The sequence below is a fragment of the Lepidochelys kempii genome, chromosome 13, assembly GCF_965140285.1.
Source record: "Lepidochelys kempii isolate rLepKem1 chromosome 13, rLepKem1.hap1, whole genome shotgun sequence".
Lineage (NCBI taxonomy): Eukaryota > Metazoa > Chordata > Testudines > Cheloniidae > Lepidochelys > Lepidochelys kempii.
Genome location: NC_136392.1, coordinates 24,113,368 through 24,134,365, shown reverse-complemented (window position 1 = coordinate 24,134,365; position 20,998 = coordinate 24,113,368). Strand labels below are relative to the sequence as shown.

At 43.3% G+C, this 20,998-nt stretch overlaps 1 protein-coding gene across 2 annotated transcripts in view; it reads right to left on the bottom strand.

Moving 5' to 3' along the window:
- The window catches only part of PTPRT (protein tyrosine phosphatase receptor type T), a 734,569-nt gene that overhangs the window by 156,665 nt on the left and 556,906 nt on the right, over positions 1-20,998 (bottom strand). For both annotated transcript variants that reach the window (XM_073309805.2, XM_073309804.2), the window contains exons 10-11: positions 5,384-5,585; positions 2,581-2,683 (exon numbers count right to left, since the gene is read on the bottom strand). In XM_073309805.2, the coding sequence (XP_073165906.1) occupies positions 2,581-2,683; positions 5,384-5,585 (305 nt within the window). The remainder of the gene's footprint in view (positions 1-2,580; positions 2,684-5,383; positions 5,586-20,998) is intronic.

Sequence of the window (20,998 nt, the reverse complement as noted above, 5' to 3'; positions counted from 1 at the left end):
GCTAGATTATTCAGTAAGAGTTATTGACTCAGCTTTACTCAGCAGAGGTTCAAATAAGAATAAAGGTGGAAGGACCCTCCAACTTCTAGGGGTAGTGTAGTCTGCTGGCCTGTTTCCCAGCTCAGAAAGGACCAGAGGTGAAAGTAAGCCGGTATGCCCCGTTACGGTGTACCGGCAAGAGCCGGTGCACCGTACCTGGATTGGCTTTCCCAGACGGGAATTTAAAGCCCTGGGGTAGCGGCGGTGGGGCTCCGGCGGGGATTTAAAGGGCCCCGGAGCTCCAGCTGCTGCTACCGCCCCGGCCCTTTAAATCCCCGCCAGGGCCCTGCTGCCAAAGCCCGAGGGTAGTGGTGGCGGGGCTCCGGAGGGGATTTAAAGGGCCGGGGCAGTAGCGGCAGCTGGAGCCCCGGGTCCCTTTAAATTCTGACAGAGCCCGGCCGCTGCTACCCCAGGGCTCGGGCAGCAGGGCTCAGGCGGGGATTTAAAGGACTCGGGGATTTAAGGCCCTGCCTCTTCCGGTTGAGGCCACGCCCCTGCTCAGGACTCCAGCATACTGGTAAGTCCTTTAACTTACTTTCACCCCTGGGAGGGACTCACTGTCATAACTCAAATCTTTTTCACTTGAGAAAATGGGACTTTGGCATTTTTGAAATTTTAATCCCAGAGTCTATTTTCAGTAGTATAATGACAGGCATATGAGAGCTCCAGATCAAAGGCAGTTACAAGAGGAGAGGGGAAGCTAATGGATGTAGGGTGGCTTAGATAAGTGCTTTGGTAGGTTTAGCTCAGTTCTTTGTGGACAAATATCACAAAAGTCACCATCACACGCAGCACTAACTCACATCTTAGGCAACCGTGGCAAGGACTAAGTAGATATGGAGAATGAGCTAAATGGAATTTCTCCAGAATATGATGCAGTGGGGGAATTAGAGAAGCTTGTCTTACTGCCATCAGTAAAGGCTAAATAGAAAACTTTAGACTTCTGTGCTGACACCTTTCATCAGCATGAAATTCATTTAAAGACCACACTTTTTAAAAGGCAATATGCCATCTGCATGCACGCACTCACGCACGCACACACACTCACACCCCATTCCAACAATGCCCATCTCACCAATGCACATTTCCTCCTTCTCAGGGACTCCTGGAAACGTAGTCTGCAAAGCCACAGCTCCAGTTCAAGGGCATGAGTGTGGTTCCCTGCCTACAAATACCTTTGTGAGCAGAATCCAGTTTGCCTAAAACAGCAGACCAGGAGTATAAGCCGAGCCTCACTGCAGTCTGACCTCACTCTGCTGTTGGGGTCAGAATCTGTGCTCACCTCAGCTGGTGGATTGGGAGCAGTGGCTGAGATTATAACATAAAGGCATGAGGAATCTAGTTGGGTCCAGATGCTGAAGAAGGACATAGACAAGTTTTAAGGGTTGTGACGAGGCAAGGCTAGATGGCTATAGAAAAGTAGTGGGAGATAGATATATTAGCTCCAGGCTAAACAAATCCCTGGTACCAGGATAAGTGAAATGGCAGCTGCTCCAGGTCAATTAAGACACCTGGGGCCAATTAAGAACTTTCCAGAAGGCAGGGAGAATGCTAGGTTGATTGGGACACCTGAAGCCAATCAGGAGCTGGCTGAAACTAGTTAAAAGCCTCCCAGTTAGTCAGGTGGGTGTGAATTTCAGGAGCCGTGGGAGGAAGTTGTGCTGTTGGAGAGACTGAGTAATACACACCATATCAGGCACAAGGAAGGAGGCCCTGAGGTAAGGGTGAAGTGGAGCTTGAGGAAGTGAGGGCTGCTGTGGGGGAAGTAGCCCAGGGAATTGTACATGTCATGTTTCTAAAAGGTCAGCTACCATAGCTGATACTATTAGGGTCCCTGGGCTGGAGCCTGGAGTAGAGGGTGGGCCCAGGCTTCCCCCCCACCTTTGCCCCCTGATTAATCACTGAGACTGGGAGACAACAGAGACTGTGCAGAAGGATAACTTCTCCTCATCTCCCTTGCTGGCTTATGATGAAAATGGCTCAGTAGACTGTGACCCTTGTCTCTAGAGAGAGAAGGGTTATGTGGAGGGTCACAGTGAGCCTCTGAGGCTAGCAAAATCCACCAGGAAACGCGGGACCCATGGAGGCAAGGACAGAGCTTTGTCACAGGGTCCTTGCGGTATTTCTAGCATTATTTACAAATCATAATATATAGAAAGACCTTTTCTACAACTACACTTTTACTAGTTATGGAAGGCCTGAAACCCTGCTAACCTTGGCGAGGCAATGCTAAAGACCCAGCTTCCCAGTACATGATTCTATGCATGGTTACTCCAACTCTGCAAATACACCTGGAGGGGATACGGTAAGGTCAATAACCAGTGCCACTGTATCATCAATCTCTTCCTAAGGTTAACTTCAGAATGCAAATAGGGGAGGGTATTTGTAAAGAGTTCTAAGAGGTAGAATCTACAGCACAGCTGCCTTTTATTGAGCATACATCCAGAGCAGCCACATTATCAGACATGAATGACAGCTATGCATGCGGCTTGGGGCATGGAAAGAAAAAGCAGAGAGAAATGAGAAGAGGGAACCTTTTACCTGACAGGTGCTCCACGGGACTGAGCAGGCTTCAACATGACTGTGATGGTTGTGTCAGTTTCATTCAAGGGGGAGTCCGTATCGTATTCAGGCATAGATGGTGCTGTGGCGGAACAGAGACCAAAGTGTAAATTATCCACTAGTTTTTGTTTTCAGGAGCTATGGCAAAAAACACAAATCACTCTCGGAGCCTGGGTAGCATTTTTCATCTGAGATGCTGAAATACTTTACAAGCATTAAGGATGGCATTTTCACAGCTATTTAAAAGATTTGGACACCCACTTCCCTTTAAAAAAAACAATGGGAATTGGACTCAAAATCTCCTAGATGGCTTTGAAAATCTCTCTCTAATTAGTTAAGCCTCAGCACTCCTGTGAAAATGGCATAGTTTTATACATTTTCACATGGAGAGCCACACAGAGGTTAAGTGACTTGGCTTAAGGTCACATAGTGTGTCAACACCAGAGCTGAGATAGAAACCAGGAGTCCCAACTCCTATTCTCCAGCATTTATCACTTGATTACACCTCCTACACCTGAGATGCAACTTTCACTGTTTAGGCTTGAGCTAAGATGAGCCTTTGTGAGCTGTAAAATTGTGAGATAAATTTTGGACCAGGAGAAGATGCTTAGGGAGGTGAGGGAATTAGCCAGGTTCTCTCACACTCAGCTCCATAGTACTGTCTCACACACACACACACACACAAAACTACATAGTCTGTATTTGTGGTATTAAGTCTATCCCATTAATTCGCACTGGGGACATTTTCAGGAAAACAAGATATTGGCTTTCTTATGAGTTAGTTTTTCTGCTACTTATCTCTCCTTCTTACTTCCCCACTTGAAATCAGACCCTGTTTGGGACAACACCATTTTTTGCTGTGGAAGAAGTGTAGATACCACAAACAGCATTAGGTTTTCGGGTGGGGAACAAGCAGCAGCAGCAGAGGAATCCCATAAGGCGCAAAGATCCAGGGTTCATGCAAGTGCCTCTAGCTAAAAAGAACATGAAGGGATTAAATGCAGAAAATATGTTCTATGAATAGCCTAGTTCCACTCAGTGCTGCTATAACTCAGAAAAGTGACTTGGTAAAACTGCATTGTGGGAGGTCCTCCTATATTTCTCTACAGTGACCTCCAGGTCAAATCAGTGTGCTTACAAGGTGATGATGTCTCAGAAACTGAAAACTGTCAAGATCCTGGTTTCTATTAGTAGTTCTGCCACTGACTTATTTTGAGGCCTTGTGCAAGTCACTAACTTCCCTATTCCTTTGACTTTCTCCCATCTATAAAATGATGATGATTTTATGGGGGAAATGAATCTCTGAAATTTTTATATAAAAAACTCTATATTAAGGAAGCATTTAAATAAAAAGCTTGTTATAGAACAATTGCCTTAACTATGAAGTATTATTTGTATTTCAATATTTTCTAGAGATGCACAGCCTATTGTGCCAGATGCTTTACAGGCATAGTAAAAACCTGTGCTGGCCTCAGAGAGTTTACAATCATATTTTAAGACAATAAAAAATTGGTGAACAAAACACACACTGTGGAAGGACTGGGTAACAATAACAGGGAGCGTAATTCAGTGATCAGTATTTGCATTAGTTACCATGCATATGTATGGGACATACCAGTTTCCCCTTACACGTAAAATATGAAATAGCTCAGCAAATGTTGTTTTTTTGGCCACCACTGAATAGTAACATAATTACTACACAACTGCTTGGTGTTGACTACTTTAGGGACCATTGAAGTCAATAGGAGTTTTGTCACTGACTTCAGCAGGAGCAGAATTGGGCCCTTAATAGTTACCAAGAGCCTTCTCCTCTGAAGCTCCTGCTGTCTTTAACAGCCTTCCTGGGCACACCTGCCTCGGACTCTCCATCTTTTCTCCAGTCCCATTTAGAAAAAAAATTACCTTTCTCCTTGTTCATACCTCTCCATTACTCTCTCCTTCTGATATTACTTAACTAGCTCTATTATCACTCTCTGTGAAGTGTTTTGAAGATATAAGATCACATTTTCAAAGGATTCTCTAAAACTAGGCACCCAGTGTAAATGTACACTCATAGCCAGTTGCTGGAAAAATGAATGATGTCATCTAACACATTATCTGCATCCACAAATCAGATATTTATTATTAGGTACTATTTTCACACCCCCATCAAATGTGGATGCTGGGGGGAGTTCACTTTTAAAATTTGCCCCACAGAGTTTGTATGGTGTTGAAATTATCGTCTTCATTATTGATATTGGATACAACTATAAATTCCCTTATTAAATCCAAAAGACAAATGGTATTTACACAGTTGCTCCAAACTTGCTTTAAAATGCCTAAGCACTCAACACACCCATACAGTAATATGCAGTTATAGGCATTGATCAGGCACTTACAACAGGACGAGCCCTGGAATGCCCAAAGCCATGTTGCCTGGGTGCAGCTGGATAGGCAAGTAAGCAGCAAAGAACCCTTAAAGAGTCCACCCTTTTATAATTTATCTATCGGAACCTGTGTGACTATAGTCACTGCTTCTCGAATTCCTGTCTTTGCTGAAACTCGTTAGAACCACCTTTGATCACTGGGGCTTTTCTTCAAGGATTTCCGTCCTGTATTTACACAGACTTCAGATCATATATATTCTTCAGCCAAGCTAACTTAACCCTTTATGGACCTATCTTATCCTGCAGACAGAGATACTATGCCAAGTCATTTTTTCTTGCTTTATTAGTTTGCTCACTTTGGATCTACAAAGGACGAACCAAGGCCAGGCCTCTTCCCTTCTCCCCCAGTGCCATACCTGAAATCTTAGTTGCGATTCGTGTTGTGATGGGAGGCCCGAAGCCCTTCACTGTGCTGGCTTTGATGGTGAACGAATAGGTAGTCCCTGGATATAACCCTACAAAGAGGTGGTGAGTTTCATTCCTTAGTTTGAAGATCTTTCCCCTCTGGCTGGACAAGTCAGCACTGGGATCCAAGGACCCAACAGCCTTGTATGTAATCTGCAAATAAAGAACAGATAGTCATGGTGATTGTGTTGACATCAGGATTGTCAGGCAAAAAAACAGACGCAGTTTCATTATCTTCCGTGAATCGGTTTTTACTTGGACGCTGGAGATCCAAGCATGACATTTCATCAAAGACTCACTTAATAGAGGGCCTGATTTTTCACTTCCATTACCAAGAGGCTCAGAGTGCGGCATAAACTGATTTAAGAACAATTTTTTTAAAAAGAAATCTCTTAATTTCTTCAGCCAGATTAGTCGACCTCAGGAATTTTACTAATATTTCTAGTGTAATTCCCTCCCCTCCCCTCCCCTCCCCTCCCCCTTCCCCCTGTGATGTGAAAGGACTCGTGGGCAAATTTCCCATCAAGTATTTTTCCTGCCAGCTGGTGGCCTGATCGAAAGCCAGTTAAAGGTAATGGGAGTCCTTTTATTGACTTCAGTTGGCTTTGGATCCGGTTCTAAAACAGAAAGAATTCCTGACCCAGAGAGAACATTCTTTTAAGAACATGAAATACCGTGAAGGCATTACACAAATTCCCCCCCTCCTTGCCTGTGTTTTTGAGACTGTTTCAGGCTGATTTTTTTTACTGGCTTTGTCCTTGGTTTTCATGGTTTGTGTATGAGTGCTATCCCTGATTTCCACTTCAGAGTGTTGGCAGCAAGGTATGGATCCAGACAGATATTCATGGATACATATATTGCTAGTGATAACGCATCTTTAGAGAAATACAAGCCCAAAGCACACCTTTGAAATTCTGTCTGAGTTCCATTATGCCTACCAGTGGCAACTCTGTGGATATACAGACATTGGAGGTAAAACTCATGACTTATTTACCAGCCGATTCCTTCCTTATGTTTCAAATTCAATCCAACAGTAGCTCAGTTTCAACTGAGCTGTCAATATAATATACTGTACTCTACTGCTCCCCTAACCTTTCCTGATATTACAAGATCCTTGCTTATTTGTAATGAAACACTATGAATAAATCAATGTATGTTAATATAGCAAGTCTTCAATTTTTTATAAAGGCCTTCATGAGAATCTAATTCCTGTCTTTGCCAGAATTAGAAATTAGGCTTTGAAAATTCTAAGTCCCTTGTACTATGACAGGAGGAAAATGTTGTATTCTGAAGAAAAAACAAATATATAATGTTAAAAAAAGGAGTATCTCATAACGGGCTGGAAAGCAGACAGGCTGATTCTTATCAGCACCACGCAGAAGCAGCAAATAACACTGTTATTTAGACAGAGGCAGATCACAAAAGGAAGAGCTGACACCCAAAGACTAGGTTGGATTACAGGGAAGAAGAGTGAATTCCACCAGGGTCCATAATGGTACAGAGCAGCAAGAACTGAGGAGAGTGGCACCCACAAAAGCAGCTCTATTAAATCAGCTTGTCAGTATTTTCAATTTAAATTCACTATTTTCCCAAGGAGCTATACATTGCCATTTAATTTCTGGCTACTTACCAGCAGTTGGCTATACAGAGTCAGGTCTCAGGACAAAGGTCATTTAAAAGAAAACAAACACTGGAAGCAGAACACTTTATTCACCTTTGGGGGTGGTGCAGAGGGAACAATTGCAGCTGCCTTAACAAAACATTTTCAAAGAGGGAGAGGAAGAGAACGTTCGTTAAGTAAAACACTGTTAGGTTCTGAGGAAAAGATCATAGCCCTGGCTCTGCCTCAGAAGTGGCAAATTTAAAAAATAAAATGTATTCATTCAGTGTTTAGTTTTGAGTCACAAGCAGGAGAGACTGTTAACCTCTTGGAACCTGCATGCTGTGTTTACACTAATAAAATGTAGAAACAGCATTTTTAGAATGGTCTTCAAGAGCTGAGTAGGAGTTCGGGGATCAGGAAATTGGGAATAGGATAAGGAAATTTCCAGCTCTAGGTCACTGAAAATCATGCCCATATGATGGCCAGCCAGTATCCTCTGTGAATTCAGTTAGTGGGCTCAGTACAGGTCTTAGCAGACTGCCTGAGTGCAACAATTCAATTCACACAGACCATCACATTTCCATCAGATGGTATTGACTTTTGATAACATTAGCAGGGAGACCACAGAGGAGAAGTGGAGGAATCTTGCACTACACCTGTCCTTCATCTGTGGATAAATAGAAGAGGCTACTCATCAATAATCCATCGATCTTCATTTTTTACAAATAACAAACAAGGAAAACAAAAAAGAAATCAGACACTTAAGGCAAATGAAACTCCAGCAATATTTTCAATAAAACATAAGTGATGGAGCTTTACAAGTCAGATTCTGCTCATTAGAGTCTGCACAGAAGACTTCCATGGGGGGCACACAAACTACAGAGGAACTCAACTTGTGAAGCCTGGAACCTGATTCAGAGTTGAATCCAAGATTCACCACAGTTTTGGTAGGGAGTAAGCAGCATTCAAGAGGGAGGGCCTGTTTCAGATTCAGGGTTGCAGTTTAGGCAAATTAGAAAGAGAAGCCCTACAAACAAAAGTTTTGATTTAGATCAGAATCTGATGTTTCCCAGAGGTGTGGGCTTTCTGGGGTGGGGTGGGGAAAGGGGATTATTTTTGGTATTACTGTAGGACCCAAAGGACCTAAAGGATAAAGGTCACACTGTACAAAGCACTGTACAAACATACAGAAGAACCAATCCCTGCCCAACAAACTGAAGACAGAGAGGGAGTACAGGGTAATAGTAATGCATATATGTTTCTGCACAGGTGAGCTGTGGGCACAATTTATAGGTAGCATTATTTTAATGTTAAGTAAATATAATAGCATCAGTAGATATGGCTCGACATCTGCCTACCTATTATCAGTTGGTTTAGTTTTAAACCCTTTTCTGCTGTCTACACTAAAAACCTTGAACTATGGGAGTGGGTTAGGAATGCATATAGGGCACCAAACTGAGAACCAGAGGGCCCAGTTTCTACTCACAGTTCTGCCACAGACTTATTGTGGGACCCTGGGCAAGTCACTTCTCTCTAGACCTCAATTTTGTCATCTGTAAAATGGGAGTTATGATATCCACACCTTTTAAAATGTTTGAGATTGATGGATGAATAGGATTATTTCATGGCTAAATATTGATATTTAATCAGCAAACTCAATGGTGAGCAGTGAGGCAAATGTAACACTGAAAACAAGGCTCTGTTTGATTTGAATGAGACACAACTCCTCTCCCAGCTCAGGCAGATCAGCAACGTTTTCATTCCTTGGAAATGCGACTTCTGCCTTTTAAAGTAAGTGACAGAATGCTAGCACTAAGGCAGAGCCCGACATAATGCTGGAAGGCACTGCACAACACCTTCCCACATGGCTCTCCTACTGCACCTCAAATCTGCAACTGGAGTCTCAGCTCTCTACACTGCTGTGCCAAAGCAGCTTCCATCTTGCCTGTAGTTTCTGTTCCAGTCCTGGTCTACACTGCTCTGCCAGCATACCTCACTCCTGACCAGCAGCCTACCCTTCTACTCCAGTACTAGGCTATCCACATACAACTCAGAAGCATACCTCATTGATGACATGCAGCTTCCTGCGATTGCAGTCATGGGTGTTTCCTGATCGGAGACTTCGAAGTGTGTGACTTCAAATGGGTTCATGTTGCAAACAGAAGATAGTCTATAATGTCATCTTACTCTTCTATAGAGCGTTTCATGCAAACAACCCCAAATCTCTTTACAAACTGTACAAGCCGCTTAGAATCTACATGAACCCATTACTGAATGCAGACCACCAAAATGACTTCATTTCTGGGCAAAGCTTCATAATGTGAAAGGCTCCTGCAGTGACTGACTATATCCTCACATCCCTTTCTCCTTAGGATTCCCCTTCACAGGTAGGAAGGGAACAACACATGTTTATTTCCATGCTGAATCTAGACTGTTTGCAATGCCACTGATGTACCAGAAGCTGGGTTACTGGATTTTAGACCATGCCAAATCAGGTTGACAAAAGAGACAGCACTTGTGTGCAATTTGGAAGTGCCGAACTGGGAATAATCACATGGAATCAAGAAATAGAAAAATGTAGTCTGAATAAGAAAACTGCCTAACAGTGTGACCAGTTAGATCAGTGGTCCCTAAACTGTGGAGCATGCCCCCCAGTGGTGGGTGGGGGTTGCAGAGGAATGTTGCAGAGGAATGTTTTGCAGGGCCCAGGTCAGCCCCCATGGGGGGCAGGGAGTGGGGAGGAGTGGAGAGGGAGCCCAACCCAGCCCAGCTCTGGCCCCAGCTACAGCTCCCATCCAGCCCCTCCTTCACTCCAAGCCCAGCTCTGCCCTCATTCCCTCTCCACTCACAAGTCAGCTCCACCTCTAACCCCAGCTCCTCCTCCATCCCCAGTTCAGCTTCCAGATCTACCTTCTGCCCAAGCTACTCTGCTGAACCAACTGTGCAGTAATGGAGATGGGGGGGAGGGAGAGGGGAGAACGCAACAGGAAAAGTCTGGGCACCATTGAGTTAGACTATGGAGTAGTTTCTTAAGGGAAGTGGGGGTTGCTCCGCCCATGAATCATTTACAAACAAACTGACACATGACTGGAGATCACACTATAGGTAACAACCCTGCGCTGGTCCAGGGATGGACTGGATAGCTCTGTCCAATCTCTAATAACTGTGGGGTCAAATCCATCTCCTCTCATTCCTCTGCAAACAAGGAAAGGATCAGAAGCAGCAGAACAAGTATCATCTTACTCTACCTACAGCACGTGTGGGGAGAGGCTACTACATAGGGAATTTTTGCAGGGGCTCCGCACCCTCTGCACACCCAAAAGCTGTGATTTCGAGAAGTTCTTTCCTCACCTCAACAAGAGAACATTTGGGGTTGTGGTGACAGCCCTAGGCTGTGGAGTGACTCTGCTGCCACTTGTGGTCTTGGGTGAAGAATTCCATGGCCCTGACTGCTGTGGTTCTAACCACAGTTCTCATCAATTCAGCTGAAACACAGTATAGCCAAGGGCAACATACAAAGGAAACCTAAGTAATTCTTGGGTTCCCTTTCACTGAGCTAATAATTATGTTTATATGTTGAACCAACCCTAATAGTTTAGAAGTGTATCAATGAGAAGGTAATAAATCAGATGGAATAAGAGAAGACACACAGATAAGTAACAGTCATGTTCCCACCACAATATGAGGAATGGAATACTGAATCAGGTACTCAACTGACTGGCCAAAAATTATTTATTCTGGGTGTGTGCTGAGGAGTGTCAAGGCTCCGTTGAATTTAGCATAGGGCTACACTGTGCACAATGTATGTGACCAAAGAACATCCCAATGCCAGAGGGCAAGTGGCTCCATGATATCTGGTAGAGAGTTTCAGATAAACTATATTTGATATGTGTCATGTAAGGTAAGCCTGGGAAAAATAACACCACACTGATCATTAATATTCTTGCAGGACACATGTTTAATAAACACCCAAGGGACCATACAAATATGAAGGAAATATTGGGCTAAAATGTGTTTCCCAGACAAGTCTGGGGAGTGGGTAAGTTGACACCTCCAGCCAGGTGTAATCATTCAATTGGCCACCTCATGTCAAGTGGCCATTCATTCCCATCAGAGACGACAGAAAGAGATCAATTTACAGTGTAGCAAACACCAGCAGGGAAGAAACCACCATGGAACATCCTTCACCACCAGACTCCATGTCCCGTTCTTCACACTTGAATGAACTTTATTTTATTCGGGGAAGGACGGGGTGGGAATGTTTGGAGGAATCTATTTCAAAGGCTCACTGCACTATAAAGAGAGGGGCAAAGAACCCCACTTAAGATGACAAAGAAACCGAGCCTTTGTCTTTGGGGAGAGACTTTAACCAGAGGGGTGGTCAGCCATCCTGCTGGAAGAAGTGTGTGGTAAGAATCTTACCCAACACTTAGACAATAGCTTATTAAAGTCTTAGCATTACAAGGCATTTGCACTTTTATTCCACTTAGCACACACAACTTTTGTGAAGATTAGTTAAAGTCTGCACCATCCTTCTAACACTAAGTGCTACAAAACCAGCTAGTATTATTATTCCTAGCTTTAAAACATAACATGCTGACTTATGATGGAACATTTGATGCTTTCTTGCAATCCGACTTCGCCATCAGTGACCCCACGAGTGGTGTGCTTTCTTTATATATCTGTAGGCTTTCAATTGAAGTTCAAGGTTTTTGTCTGTATAGTACAATCAAATTTGATACTATTGTGCGTTATTCCTTATAATCCATCTCCCCATTGCCTTAGAACCTTAGTGCTATCCCTTTGAACCAGGAAGTAGCTCCCTGTACATGTACACTTCTATTTATCTAAACAAACAAATCCATTTTATCACATACCAATCTTAGAACACACACTGTGTATGTCTACACTGCAATGCAAGCCCAGGGTTCAAACCCCCACCTGTCTATACACAAATCTCAGTAACCTGGGGCTCAGATCCAGGAACCCCCAGGGATGGAAGGTACAAGCCAGAGTTAAGCCATGACCCAAGGTGTGCCACTGCACTCCATAATGTTTTATGGAAATATGCTAATGAGTGTGAATATGATGTAACTGGAATATGCTTTATGCAAAAGGTCTCTTGTAACGTATCATTACAAAGCTTATGACCTACTGAGTGCGTTCATCCCATTTGTTTGCATGCATTATGTCTATGGCCGGAGACAGGAGAATAAGGTACAAACTTGTATTACTGATGTAAATATATTAAGTGGAAGCCATTAACGGTGCTTCAGAATCAGTGACCTGTAAAATGTCTCTGTTTACTTGCAAACCTTCCTGGGTACGTGCAGGCCAGCCCTGGAAGAATGGAGGCTGGGGTCTCACAGGATATGTGAACATGTCACCTGATACTGGAATCCATCTTAAACGTGATGCTTTTCCATTTAGAAGGAGGGGTGGGGACCCAAAGAGACAAAAGATTCCCGTCTTGTGCCAAAGCTATACAAGGAGGTGGAACAGACAAAGGGGCTGCCAGTCATGAGAACACCCCTGCTTTCCACCTAAGATGTCTGCTGGAACTAACAAGGACTGTACCAGGGAAAGGATTGGGCCCAGACTAGGAAGAAATCTAGTCTGTGAAAGAAGCTTATTGGAACATCTCTGAGGGTGAGATTTACCTATATTCAGTTTCTTAAATGTATTAGGCTTAGACTTGCGTGTTTTATTCTATTTTGCTTGGTAACTTATTTTGTTCTGTCTGTTATTACATGAAACCACTTAAATTCTACTTTTTATACTTAATAAAATCACTTTTGTTTATTAGTAAACCCAGAGTAAGTGATTAATAACTGGGGGAGCAAACAGTTGTGCATATCTCTCTATCAGTGTTATAGAGGGCGGAAAATTTATGAGTTTACCCTGTATAAGATTTATACAGAGTAAAACGGATTTATTTGGGGTTTGGATCCCACTGGGAACTGGGTGTCTGGGTGCTGGAGATAGGTAACCTGCTGAGCAGTTTTTGGTTAAAATCTGCAGCTTTGGGGGCATGGACCAGACCTGGGTCTGTGTTGCAGCAGGCTAGCATGTCTGGCCCAACAAGGCAGGGTTCTGAATTCCAGGCTGGCAGGGAAAATGGGCTTAGAGATAATTTCAGCACATCAGGTGACAGTCCCAAGGGGGTCTCTGTGACAGAACCCGTCACACAAGGTTCAAGCCCTATTGGTCTGAAGCGCAGACACAGCCCCACTAGATTCGTGCTCTGGTTGTATGCCAAAAGAATTTCACAAGCCAGCTTTCTTTGTCCTCTGTACAGTCAGGATTGGTGAACAGTTAACTTCCCCCCACGCTGAACCACGAACAAAGGGATAGAGTGGCCACATTTTGGAAGGGCACCAGGAAGTCTTTAATGTGGGTGGTTGGACTTGGGCCCACATCATGCAGCATAGATGCTGGAGCCCCAGGTTGGGACCCAGGGTTCAACAATTCCTAACCTGGGGTTGCAAATGAGTGTAGATACTCAAACCCTAGGTTAAGAAACCAAGGATCTGCTAACCCTGTGCTTACATTGCAGTGCAGACATACCAACTGAGACATAGCAGGGGTTAACATTCACTCTTTCACAATGGTAGTTGTGAAATGAGTTTCACATACTCAGCAAGATATATCACAGCAGATCATGGGTGGCACAAATTACTTGCATTGGAAATAATGGTTGGTATCAACATGCAATATACACGAAGTGGCTGTTGCAATATCTAGATGATCATAGTGGTGCCTTTTGCCCTTAAAATCTAGTAATCAAAATAATTTGAGAGCCTTGGACTTGTGCTTGTTTGTACTGTATAAATAAATAACAATAATATATTTAATAAATAATCTGGTTCAAATCAACAGTGTTGATTAATATATTTGACCATAACATGCTAAGGTAAACTTAAACAAAATGCATTTCTAACCTGTATGTAAAAATGAGAGTAGTTTACCTGAAAACCAAAACACAGCAAACTCTTTCAAACAAGCTCTACAAAAACTATCATGAAAATTTACCTGCCCAGTCACAAATTCTACTCACCTATCCTTTACTAAAAATTACCAGTGCTATATTTCAACTCCTTTGTTAAACAACATTAAACAAACCCAGAAAACAGAATTTTACAAGGCACATATTCTCTCAAAACATATTAAATATCAAATATTAGGATCTAAAACTCCCGCCCCCAAAGTGCAGTTTCTGAACACAGAAATGCAAACCAGATAGCAGAGCTGTTAAATATCATTGCTTTAAATGAAACATTGCTTTGTAGATCCATAGTACAATTTTAAAATCGTTCTGTTGTTTAACTGTCACCCAGTGTAACAAATTCTGAGAAGCTGTAGCACATCTGAACCATGTAAATCCGTTGACTATGCCCCATGTCTCCTGAAAGTTTTATGTGCATCTTTTTTTTAAATACAGCCCAGCCAACCATCCTGTTCCCCACTAAAACAACAGACTCCTTGACTTCTGAGAACACCTCTGAGCTGAAAGTAAGGAGCAAATTTTTTTTAATGCCCCAAGACTGACATTATCTTGTGATATGGACAATTGAGGGGTTGGGACTAGGGAGACTACTATTCATGACCTTGACAGGATCTGAACTCAAATCTCCAGGGACTGCCTTTCACTTTACTGCGTTGCGGGGGAAATAAACCAATTCCTGACTTGAAGCTGTTTTTGAAAACACTCCTTTCATGTGTACCTAGAGTCAAGACACTAGAAACAGGACTAGTTTATACATTTTTTTTTTCATAACATTGTATGTGCAGAGTCACTGGTGGAATAGTTGTGGTGATGGACTCCCTATAAAAGGGGCATAGGGTATAAGGATCCCCTGATGACTGTCATGGGTGTCAGTTCTTTCACTCTCATACACTGCTAGCATCAGACAGGAAGAAGGCAACCTTTTAATTCAGATGGAACAGTTTGTTAGCTCACACATTCACATACTGGACTCACCTCCACAGTCCCCCCACCCGGAAATCGGATACCTCCAACACACATAGAAACTGACACACCTGCAGGTAGCCTGCCATTAGCTGATGGAAGCATGAAGCATGAAGATGAGACGAAGGAAATCACTAATGACATCATATGAAGAGTACAATCTTCATGAGGGGGGGCAGGTAATCCAAAGCTTTTTGATATGTGCTGGGTAACTTGCCGTACACAACTCATCCCAAAAGGATGTGCACGGAACACCTGCTCTATTTTCAGTTTGCATTGTGTGAACACATGGCAGCAGTTTGCTGAGAACTGCGGGAACAGAATTCTCGGGGGGTATCCCAGAATACTTTGCTTTGTTGTGTGCAGGCTCTGACTCGTGTCTCGGCTGGAGAGTGCTATAATTGTGTAGAATTTTGTCCAGTTTATCAAAAAATAGACAGGTCACACGTCCTCAGCCAGATTGTCTTCTTTTGTCCCTTATTTCAATGTACTTTCCCCTGAGCTGCTTGCTCTTTACTGGGCATTGGTTGGCGTCCCAGTCATGATACCTTGCAGGTATCTGCTTTGCAATGTCCACAAAGAGGTCTTTATTTCAGTGGCTGGCCACAGAAGCTTCCTGAACCAATGCTTCTCTCTATATAGCGATGAGATCCAGGGTTTCAGCACTCCTCCAAGCATCTATGTAAAACATGTTATGGGGTTGTGCTTGTATTTCAAGAATGCCAATACACTGGGATCCAGAAGCAAATAGACAAAATCTGGCTCCGTGCCAGCTTTTAAAGCAGAAGGGTCATCCTGGGAACTCAACACCAGAGCTGAGAGGACCCACAGGTAAACAGACAGGCCAGCAACAGGTGAAGCTGCAAGGACTGTGGGATAGCAATTGGAAGCATGCAAAAAGGGGTGTGCAGCAATTGTGTCCACATAAACAATAGATCAAACTAATTCAATTCCGAGCATATGTAGTCCACTTTGGAAGAGGATTCCAGAGTTCATAATTAACATGGAGTTGGCAGACAGTGATGGATTGCGTCGTGTGTATGCAAGTGTTTTCAAATTCTGATCCAGTTTAAAACCACAGTGTAGACAAGCCCAAAGTGAACTGCACATCAGTGATAGCTTTTCTCTCTCTCATTCTCTTTTTTTTTAAATAAAGGTGTCTCTCAGTATGAGACCCTGCTGACCAGAGAACTGCATGTTGCTGCTGCTTCTAACTGCAGGTGCAATTCTTTCCCTATTGGAATCAACTCTATCTAGCAAGAAGGATAACTGGCGACCTTAGCTATATGAACTATGAAGGTGCAGGGCCCTCCAGGGGCCCAGCACCAACACACCTATACTCTGCCAGGCAGAGCACTCCCCTCACTTCCAAGCTTGTGGTCCCACCTGACTCGTGTCCACAGACTACAACCATCAATAATTTCCCCAAGCCCTTTCCTACGCTACATGCCTCAGTGCCTCTCCATGGCTTCTCACTCCATGCAATGGGGTCAGAGTCCACAAAGTTTTAGAAGCAGGTGAGCAGGAAGGTTTTCACACCCTAAGCCTGGGTTCATGTACGTAGGAGACTCTTTAGGGTACATATGTCATAGGCATGTAGATTTGGGGAGCTGGATATCAGTGGTGGAAAACTCCATGGATCCTCATGTGCTATGTTGGACTGGAACTGCAAAACTAACCCAGCCCTCTACATAGGACAACGTCTACCTTGCCAACTCACCTAAGTTCTGCAGAACTTCTTAACTGAGAAGACCTTAGGCAACAATAAGGCAACTAATTTTTGATCTTGCTTCACATATTCCACTCCATGCTGTAATAAATCCTATAAAACAATCCCTACGTGACATCCTCCCAAATATAAATTAATAAAAATAAATTGAGTTTTGGAAGCTTCAGAGAAAAATCCTTGAACTTGAAGGTGACAAAATATAGTTCCTTTGTTTTGCATGAAGTTGGACGTGTCACTGCATTGGGAATGCAGCATTTTCTGGGCGGACTCTAACGTGTGGCTCTAATGTAAGTGACTCTTCTACAGCTGAGTGAAACTCTGTGGCATCACTTTTGTGGGGAATTTCCTGTGAATTCAGTTTGTCTGAACATCCCCCCTCAACCGAAGCTTCAGGTTCCAATGAACCCATAAACTCAAGTGTGGGAGGCGGGCAAAACTTCAGAGCTTCACCTAGTTTCCCAGTGAAACCAGATGAATCCATATGTTTTGCCATAGAGTTAACACTGACATATGAACCAGGCTGGGTCCCCTCACAAGCCTCAAGAACCTTAGCAACACTTTTGGAGAACCTGAGATGAGTTTGCAACACTGAAAAGCATTCCTAAGAACAAAATGAACTTCAGGTTTCATGGCAAAAGCACTAGTTATTTCCCAAAGGACTGCCTTCCCTTTCCTCTTACAGGCTGGACCCTCAGCACAGTGGATAGCAGCAGGCTTGGGAGGGGTGCTATCACAAGATGCTAGATAAAACTGAACACACCCCAGGAGATTTAGATCAAAATCCACAGGTATCCACACCCCAAAGACCACCACCACAATTAACATTAGCTGGTCCCTAGCTGATCTCAGGAGAATGGACTAGGCCCTGGAGTCTGACTTACCCTTCCTTCCCTAGTGATACCCCCCTAAAGGCCAGGATCAAAGCACATTAACACAGTAGAATGAGGAAAATTTACCCAGCAATGCCTGTGCACTACCTATTCTCCTGATTAAAAGAGAAAGTTTCTGTTTCCAACACCCTTCATCAGTCTGACATTTAATTAAGAAATGAAAACCCACCCACATCTACTAGACAGATTCTCACTCATGGCTTTTCTCCAAACTTCACTTTCTTGGTGAAACACCAGGGCACAGACGATTAAACTCTTTGGAGGAGATTAAAGTAATACAGAGAGGAAAACCAAGTAGATTTAGGCATACAAAGTAATGTAATTGCCATCTGCAACTCAACAGTAAAGAACGATTACAAACTAATGAGACAGATCCACAACTTTTATTATACTGATTTGTTGTATGAATTTTACATCTTTTGGCTATAAATTCCACACCTCGTCTTGGCAAAGTAATAGTTTCAGCAGATAATTATAGCTCTCCTCCTCACTTTCTATCGAGTACACACTCATGCAAACACACTTCATACATATTGTATTTTGACACCACTTTGCTATAAGTGTCATTTTCTTTGTTGGGCTCTCACTTCTTCCTATATATAACTTCTGCCCTTGTGCTCCCCGTAGCATCACTCTCTTCACCATAACACCACCTCCTAACATTTAACACTCATGGCTAGTATCATAACGAGTGAAGTGTACCCACTGAGGGAGGGAGGTGATTATAAATAACCAATAAGTTATCAAAAGGGTATGGGTGTGGACGACACATCAGATTTAACAAACATCAAGTTCCTGTCACCACAGGTATCATTCCTGGAATGGTAGGGGTAAGGCGCAGCCCTGTTTTCTTCTAAGGCAGACAAATATCGAGTGCTTGTCTACATGAACAATTAGTCCACAGCAAGGTGGGGTGTGAATCTACCCCACTCTAGCCTGCCATGCCCTAACGGTTCATGTGCACCCTGCTGACATGCATCAACAGTTATTTGTGGTCTTTGATCTAGTCCATGGATGTCACATGGGCCGCTGCTGTTTGCTGATTGGGCCGTGGGTTCAGAACCACGGATCTAGTGCCATTTCAAACAGGACTGGCTCAAAGCGCATGAACAAACTGATAACGAGTGTCAGCAGGGTGAACTTGGACAGTTAGTCCCTGGAAGGCTAGTGCAGGGTAGACTCACACCCCAGCTTGCCAGGCACTCAATGTTCATGTAGACAAGCCCTTATTTCCTTTACCTCCACTCATAGAGTTATATTCTGACCTCTTTTATATGGGTTCACAGCATGGGAAGAAGTGGAAGAGAGCCCTTCCCCCTCCTCTTGTGCTCTGTGAGAAACGCTAGTCACTCCAAAAGGGCTGAAGCAGAGACACCCCACCCTTTCCCTGCAAAAGCAGGGGGCTGACACATAGACTGTGCCTCTTTAAAGTGGGCAGAGGCCTCCTGCCTCCATTCCCCCATAGTCCCTGGACACATTCTGCTTAGAGCCGATCACAGTAGGCAGCCTCACTTCAGCTATTGCCCCTAGGCACGTGTCCCTCTAGACGTCCCATGATACAGCAGTGGCTGGTAAAACCACAGTCCATCCAGTCCATAGTGCATAGTTTATAAAATGGATTAAAATATCAGCCCATGTTGCCAGAGTTCCCCTTACTTGTACTGAAACAGGCTGTCATACAAAATGGTCAAGTGAGGCAATCCCCATGTCCCACTCATGGCCTCTAAGAGACAATCCCCGAGAGTGACAAATGTTGAGTCAGAAAAAAAACATCTCATTCCTAGAGGGATCCCAGTGAACTTTACAAACTGGTTTAAAAATGACATAGGAATTCCTCTAACCATCACTGAAATGCAGACCCCTCATGAAGCAGAAAGTGGAATTTGTTTAACAGCACAACTCTGCAAGGTACAGAGCACCTTCATCACCACTCAGTACCTCACAGAATCAAGCCCAGCACAGTACAGCAAGACCACACAACAGATTTGTTCAGAAGCGGTATATCACATACAAGTTACAACTACAATGGATTTTTCAAAAGGAAGAACACAACTATCCCTCATTAGAATTTGGCCAGGTCACAGGTTAATCCCTTATTTTTCCCCAAAAAAGTGCTATGGAGATCTTTAATGAACACAAATTGTGTGGAGTTTGGTCATACCTCATCTGATTAAATGTATCACAACTCCCCCTGCTAGCAATAAATATAATCTGCAGGACACCCCAACTAAACAAAGCATTTAAGCATACGTCCATTGTTATCCAGAAAAGCATTTAAACATACCTATTTAAGCCTCATTGAAGCCAAGAGATTTTAAGCTCATGATTAAGTACTTTGCTCAACAGGGACAGATGACTGAATCAGGGCCATATAGCATCTTTCATCTGTAGACAAAGGACTTTGCTGAGGTTGATAAACACCACTATCCCCATTTTGCATGTGTGGAAACTGATGTAAAAAGCCAACCTTCATCCAAAATTCACACAGCAAGTCCATGGTAGAGCTAGAAATAGAGCCCAGTTTTCCTGACTCAGTCTGGAACTCCATCCTTTGGACCATATACTGCCTGCCATGCTGATGTCTGTTATCCCAAACCTCATTTTCACATTAACCTTTTGTCCTGCTCTAATTTCTTTCAGATCAATGAGATTTCCCTTTCCAGACGCACAGGCTGAAAATGAAACACTGGCATCTCTAGCATCCATGACTGAAATATGCAAGATTAGGCATATTTTGCTAATTGTCAAGTAATCTGACTGGTTGAACATATACACATGCTTCATGTACAATTATGTTCTGATGCTGACTGAGTTTGTCCCAGGATGATGGAGTGGTCAAGTGCATAAAAGTGATCATTTCCTGGCACTGTCTGCTCAAAAACAATAACTCTGTTTGCTGTTTGTACAGCTGTCTCTCAAGTTATACCATCAAGCTGTTCCATATTTGGGTTCTCCTTGCCATAAAAAAGATTGAAAAGAAGCTGTTCAGAGCAAGTGAAGGATTGAAATAGACTATGTAATTTCCCAACCCCATTTTTCAATTTTAAAAAAATATATACCCACATACTTCCCATCTAAGGGTAATTCCCTGAAATATAGGCTTGCTGGTTGCAAAGGGTTTGAACACTGCTGCAAGCCAATCCATTCAAATTCAGCTTTAAGTAAGAGAAATGAAGACAAAGAAAACAAAACAAAACCCACAAATGCACCCTTGTCATAAATAGGAGGACAAGAACTTCCTTCTCATGCCACAGTAAAAATCCCTATTTTATTGTTCTATGAATAGCAATAAATCCTCCCAACCTGCCTCTCCCAGCAAGCAAGCCAGGTTTGTTTCTGCTCAACTCTAGCAGAGAAATGGTCAGCCTTGGCAAC